The sequence below is a fragment of the Episyrphus balteatus genome, chromosome 3 (assembly GCF_945859705.1).
Source record: "Episyrphus balteatus chromosome 3, idEpiBalt1.1, whole genome shotgun sequence".
NCBI lineage: Eukaryota > Metazoa > Arthropoda > Insecta > Diptera > Syrphidae > Episyrphus > Episyrphus balteatus.
In genome coordinates this window covers 10,989,809-10,996,891 of record NC_079136.1, presented here as the reverse complement: position 1 = coordinate 10,996,891, position 7,083 = coordinate 10,989,809, and the positions used below count along the sequence as shown (strand labels likewise).

The 7,083-nt window shown below is 31.7% G+C and overlaps 1 protein-coding gene across 3 annotated transcripts in view; it reads left to right on the top strand.

The window, feature by feature from the left end:
- The first annotated feature begins 1,438 nt into the window (after window positions 1-1,438).
- The window catches only part of LOC129917148 (uncharacterized), a 131,662-nt gene continuing 126,017 nt past the window's right edge, over window positions 1,439-7,083 (top strand). For 2 of the 3 annotated variants that reach the window (XM_055997526.1, XM_055997525.1), the window contains exons 1-3: window positions 1,441-1,670; window positions 1,811-2,068; window positions 2,129-2,345. In XM_055997526.1, coding sequence (XP_055853501.1) covers window positions 1,603-1,670; window positions 1,811-2,068; window positions 2,129-2,345 — 543 coding nt within the window. In that variant the 5' untranslated portion in view covers window positions 1,441-1,602. Of the gene's footprint in view, window positions 1,671-1,810; window positions 2,069-2,128; window positions 2,346-7,083 lie in introns of all 3 variants that reach the window. The other variant, XM_055997527.1, reaches the window with a different exon arrangement.

Genomic DNA, 7,083 nt, shown 5'->3' with positions numbered 1-7,083 from the left:
ACCTACTGTGTAACTTAAATTACACAGGCTCTCCTAAACCAACGACAATGGATGATATAAAACGCTGCGAACAGCGATTTTTGTGGTCGACGTTCAGGTGTAAAATTTTAGTTACAGATAGTATCATACAGGAGTAATAACTCACATAAAAAGAACGATTCTGTTGGCGTTTTTCATACAAAAACGCTGCCCTACTAACAATTTTGCTTCTATAATGCTTTACAGAAGCAACAATTGCATCTGTAAAGCTTTATAGAACCAAAATTGTTTGTAGGGTGATTAAGAAATTTTTTGTTAATCGTTCTTCGTCGTTGGTTTAATTGAAACTTTGAATACTCCTTGGATAAAATTTGGTTGAATTATCATTTTTTTTTTTCTTATCGATTTCCCAGAAATTGCAGCAAAATCGATCCGCCATTAAACATTCTTTTCTTATCTCTTTGTGGGTTCCATCTTTGCACAAGATAAAATTAACACGTTTAAACCTAGTAGGTATACGCTGCTGATGCGAAAAATTTTCAAGTCTTCAAAGTCGACAGCGAAAATGCTAACGAAAAAATATCATCGAGTACCTATTCTGTCAAAGTCAAAATAAAAAAAATTCAAAATTAATTTAAAATCAAGAAAAATCAACAAAAAATAATTTTTAAAGCAAGAAATAAATGAATTAAAAGTGAAAAAAAACTGTCAACACCACTCTTGGAGTCAATAATAATGCAAACTGTCCAATTTTTCGCTGCGTACTGAAAAACGAAAAACAAAACGAAATTTTTCGTTCAAGATTTCGTTATCGAAATTTAGTATGGAAAATTTCGTTTCGCTTCAGCTGCGTACTAGGCTTTAGGAAATATTTGGGATTTGATTTTAAGTCAACGGGATTTTCAGATAGGAAATTTATAATTTAAAGTCAGGATTTTTCAATTTTTTTTTCCAGTGCTGATTATTTCTGATATTTCATTCCGCTAAGCCCAGAGAAATCTCCGGGATAAACAACTAAGCCCGAGGGGCTAAGGTGTTGTTGCATTTAACATGTAAATTGCGCTTATCCCCGACTGCGTTCTTTTGTCCAGTTTAGCCCGGTCGTAATAAAAAACACACCTAAAGTTTTTAAGAGTACTTAATTTTACAATGTTGAATATTAACAAAAAAGTACACCGTAATCAATGACCCTAATTACATATTTCTGACTACGGCCATGGATAGGAATCAAATAATTTCCCCAATGGAGAAAATAAAAACCTTTATTTGCCGCTCCTCGGTTCATGCCTTGAATAATACTGGTATAAATGGTTTAGATATAAGCTATTAAACACAAAAATCCCATGTGGATTCCATTTAAAAAAAAATCCCATCCACTTTCTATTTTTTGACATTTCTCTTTATTATTTACGTTTTTCTTTTGTTTTTATATCCATCCACTTGTCAGCATTCCTCTATCTTTGTTGACAGCTGACAAAAATAACGTCAACATTACACAAAATCGAAAAGAAAAATTACCAAACAAAAGTTTTCCATTTTCTCTCACTCGAAAGAAAAACAAGAAAATTATGTTTATTTTTCCCATGAAAAAATAAAGAATTTAATTAAAATTATCCATAAAAAATGGATAAATCAAGTGTTGTTAATCAATTCACAAATTATGTGGATCAATTACGAACACAAGAATGCAGGTAAAACAAATTTGTTTTTTTTTTGTCTGTCGTTTTTTTGTTGAATATTAAATTAGACTCTGTTTCCGGTGATGAAAAAACATTTCGTCATTAAATTTTATGTCAGAATGAAAAATAAATGTATTTAAATTTTATTTTAGCCAAAAAGAAAAAATCAATTGCTTCCAACACATTGCCGAGTGCATTTTGTCACCGGCAATGGTCTCTCACATCAACTACGCCACTCATTGCAGCAATGCAACGAGTGTCCTTTTGTTGTTTTGTGAGGACTTGGATTCCGTTGTTCGGATGAGCGCCGAAGAGAATCTCAATCGAATATTTCGATCATTGGAAAAGACTCGAGTTAAACGGATTTTAATGGATTTATATGGAGAAATTAAGAAAAATGGCAATCAAAGGTGAATACTCTCCGAATACTAGAATAGCAAACATTCTTATCTTGTTGTCATGTTTTATAGGTCACTGCGGATTTGTTTGAATCTGTTTGCATATTATACACCGCACATCAAAGAAAAGTACATTACTTCGTATGCTTTTCGATTGCTTCCGTGTCTGCAGACTATTGCCCAACGGAAGGAGACACAACTTTGTGAGACGCTCTGCGAGTTTATTAAATGCTTTGCCAAGAACATGCTGGTGGGATTGAACTATCTGCAGACTTGTAAGCTGATTGATGTAAGTAAATAATTTTAATAGCACCTTTCTTTAGCTTATTGATTGTGTGGAACCAAAAAGAAAAGTCTTTAGCGTCAGAGTAACTCAAAGTTATATTTTTCCATAACAAAGTTCTGTAGTGTTGGGTTTTCTTTTGTTCATATCGTCGGTCTCATAAGAAAACCTCGTAACTCCACTTTTTTTCAAAAATGACTTTTGAATGCCATTCTTTAGAAAATATGTCAGCGGAGCACCACAGAAAATTTTGGGTCATTCCGAAAACTCTAAATAGACTTAAATTCAAATTTTTCACAGCGCGTTTCTTCCCAACTACTCTGTTGTTTGTTTACTCTTTCGTTTCCTGTAAAATTTTGATTCTGGGAGTTACGAGACCGACACGATATGTCCCGGTCTCATTTTACTTACAGTGGTGGCAAAATAATTAGAAACATCCTCCTTTGTTCACAAAATGTTATTTTTTTCTTACTATAAATACAAAATATTTAACAAATTTTTAGCAAACACAAGTGATGATATAATCCTTGTAACATTTTAAGAAAAAAATTTTGGAATTTATCCAACAAAAGAAAAATATTGCAAAAAATCTAAAATATATAGTCCAATTTTGTGTGGAAATATAATTAAAAACACTGAGGAAAAATTACTAAGAAATATCCTGTTTTTGATTTTTAGCATTTATATTTGCCAAACTTGGTCAATTAATTAAACGTACAATTAATAAAAAGGACTATCACCAACTAACTTCTATTTGTTGGTTAATGTGGTTGCAGTCCTCGAAAAATGCCACATGTTCCAAAAAAATAATAAAACATCCTTAACAATATTCCTGACACACCAACCCCTTATATTTTAGAAAAAGAAGGTGCAATAAAGAGGAGATCCTTAGTAAAGTATCAAGCTCTTCAAATATCTCTGTTAAAAAATATTTCTAATATTTTTTATTCATATTAAGAACATACAAACATTGTGAAAAGAAAGAGCGTGTTTCTAATTACACTGGTCAACAAAATTTAACTTTTTTTTTGCCACAAGAACCAAAATATACTTTTCTAGTAGTTTTTGGGGTGCTGAATCCGAATCTGAAGTCAGAAAAAATTGATTGGCCTTCGTTTTTGAAATATTAATGTTTTTATGTGGGGTAATTCATTATAAACAAATTTGTAACGGTCATTATAAGAACAGATATTCTTCTTTCAAAAACTGTTTAAATTTTCCCGATATCTCTTTTATTTGCTCGAGATATCTTAAGTTTCATTTAATAAGTCAAAGAGAAACTAAACTTAATCTAAAGTTTAAGTCACTGGTCACAGAATTTTTGCCACAAGAACCAAAATATACTTTTCTGAAGGTTTTCGAGTTGCTGAACTCAAATCCGCAATCGGAAAAATTCTATTAGCCTCCGTTCTTGAAATATAACCGTTATAAAAAAAACCCTTTTTTGCATTTTATAACGGTAATATTTTAAGAACGAAGGCTAATAGAATTTTTCTGATTGTGGATTCGAGTTCAGCAACCCAAAAACCTTCAGAAAAGTATATTTTGATTTTGCCACAAGAATCAAAATATACTTTTCTGAAGGTTTTTGGGTAAAAAAAGTGTAATTTGGTTGGCCAGTGTTGTTTCTGATTCAAAGACCGCTACTTAAATTTTAAATATCTCGGGCAATAAAAGAGATATCCGAAAGATTTAAACATTTTTTGAAAGAATAAAACTAGCTCTTATAAGCACCGTTACAAATTTATTCACAATTAATTACTCCACATAAAAACATAACCTCGAAAACAGCCAAAATTACGTTTTTTGACCTTTTCTAGCGGTTATATTTCAAAAATGAAGGCCAATCAAATTTTTCTGACTTCAGATTCGACTTCAGCACCCCAAAAACTACTAGAAAAGTATATTTTGGTACTTGTGGCAAAAACCTTGTTGACCAGTGTTATTTTTCCACCACTGTAGATTGATTTGTTCATTCAAAAATTTCATTGAACTCTTCTTTTATACTTTGAATTAAGCTATTATGCCGCTGATGATAAACTTCTGAGCCGCCAAAAATGGGAGCGGTACGCTTGATCGCAAACTAAAATCTCTTATAACAAAATTTCGCATTTTTGCAAAAATCACGCAAAGCAAAATTTCGCATTTTTAACATCTCACATAACAAAATCTCGCACTTTCAAAATCCTGCATATTAAAATCTCGCAAGTTCATTAAATTCTTGCTATATCAAAATCTCGCATCAGAAGAATTAGTTTAGAGCGTAAAGTATCTTAAATTTAAATTGCTTTTTTGGCAGCAAAATGTACATATAAGCAACAGATTAAATGAAAAGAGAAGGTCGAATACAACAAATTCACATGCATTAAGTCCTTTTGACTCCAACATTCAACAGTTGACCCTGAACACTATAAAAAAAAACTGGCATAGGCGCCTGACAGTTAACAAACCTTTTCCTTTTCTATTTATCTCTTCAAAACAAAACTAAAAAACAGAAGAGGGAGGTTCTGGGCTTTCCTAAGCTAGCAATATCATGTAGGTTTATAATCTCGCATTGAAATAAAATATTTATTAATTCGCGCGCGCGAATTTATAAATATTTTATTTCAATGCGAGATTATAAATTTCGAGATTTTAGTTTGCGAGATTTTAATGTTGCGAGATTTTGGTAAACGAGGTTTTTTAAATTGCGAGATTTCGATAAAAAATATTTCATTATGCGAGATTTTAAGATGCGAGGTTTTAAGAACAAGATTTTAAAATGCGGTCAATCGTACCCAACCCACCAAAAATATTTCAAGGTGATGTTCTGGACTACTTTGACAAAAAACTTAAATTTCTCAACAGTCGTCCTATATTTAAGCTTTCGTAGGTGAATTTAAAGTCGATAAGGATTTTTAAAAAATTCTTCATTTCTCCTTCCTAGAAACAAGTTCCCTATTAAAGATATTCCTTCTTCTATTAGTGTTTTTCATTCAAACATGAATAAGCATATTTCTAAGCTGAATGCACTGTTTGGAACTATTTTTCGATCGAAGAATATTCGTTCTGGTTGCTGTGTAAAACCAGAATATCAGAATTTCGGGTGTCACCCCCAAATGGGTGACACCCGAAATTCTGATATATATATTTTGATATTCGAAAGCTACCAAGGAGTAATGCGCCTTATATTAGATAGCAGAGTTTTAACAAAAAGTTATATCAGTGGTAGATAGAGCTATATAAATTTTTTTTGTCAAATATATCCAAGAATCACCCCTTGAATTTTCCTTATCTACCTACTATTGATTTAAAATTTAGTTCCTTAGGCCTACTACACAGATCGGCCGAGCTGAAATTTTTTACGAACTTCAGCACAGTTGTGTAGAGCTCCAGTTAAAAAATCACAGTTTCGTTTCAAACTGCACGTTTTGTATCTGTCATAATTTAGCACACGGAAAAAAAGTGGAAAAAAAAAACAATTATCTCGATCTGCGTACTAAGCTTTATGTTATATTTTCAATCTAATTTTATAAATTTCATTTAAAACATAAAATTTGTTTTTAAAAGTACAAAAACATCTTTTAGACTGGTTTTAAACTCATATGTTTTTAAACAACTCCAAACCAAGTATTCAATTTAATGACAAAAAATTGTTCGAAAAATAAATTTTCAAAATTGTTGGTGATTGTTTTTTTTTTTTTTAGATCAAGCCCAAACAATAACAAAATATTGTTTGAAAACAAATGTTCAAAACTGTTGGTCATATTTTTTTTAATTATAAATACAAATTTTCATAATTTTTTTACCCGTCTGTAGACACACCTCTTTTTTGCGAATTTTGTTTATACTTTTTCATGGCGCTAGAACTTTTTATGGAAAATCATATATGAAATTGATGTAGAATTTTCCGAGGAATTCGAATAGTATATTCACAATTCAAAAAGAATGTATTTTCACCCTTATAAAGACACTTTTCTGTGACCACTTTCCATTTTTGTAATGCCAAATTCGCACCCGTGTGCCGACAGAGGGTTATGTCCCAAAATTATTTTTTTTTGAAAATTTTTCTTAATTAAAAAAAAAAAATTAAAAAAAAATCGGTTGTATGTTAGTTCGAATTTTTGAGATTCCAAAATTTGCCTATGGTAAAGAGCAGGTAACAATCATAGTTATAATGAATAATGGAATTTCATTTATTTTACTGTTTTTCATTCTGGGGGTGACACCATAATTGCCGCCCCGGGTGCCACCCATGCTAGCTACGCCACTTGTTGTTGGCAGTCGAAACATTTTGATCAAAGCGATACAATAAACTTAGTACCTTTAAATTTGTTCTAAGAACCCAATGACTACTACACTCCTACCTTCCTCTTAAAATTGTTAAGAATTGTATGGCCAGCTTCCCGTTGAATCAAAACGTAGCTATACTAACGTATAGTCAGGCAGGCCAGACCTATATTACATCCAAAACAAATGGCTTGCTCTCCAAAGCCAGAAAGATATATATACAAGATCGTTGCGGTAAGCATAGGACCAGTGGCGTATCCAGAAAAAAATTTGGAGGGGGCTGGAAAATTTTTCAAAAATTTTTTAAGAGGGTAAATTTACCTATACGTAAAATTTGTCTGTCTTTTTTATTCATCCTTGATCGAGAATGAAACGCTGTGCTGCGGTAATGAAACTGGTATAGTAGCATTTTACTGTTTTCTACAGCTTCGTACTACTGTCTCCTCCTTTTACATTTAAAGATCCTAGTGTTTTT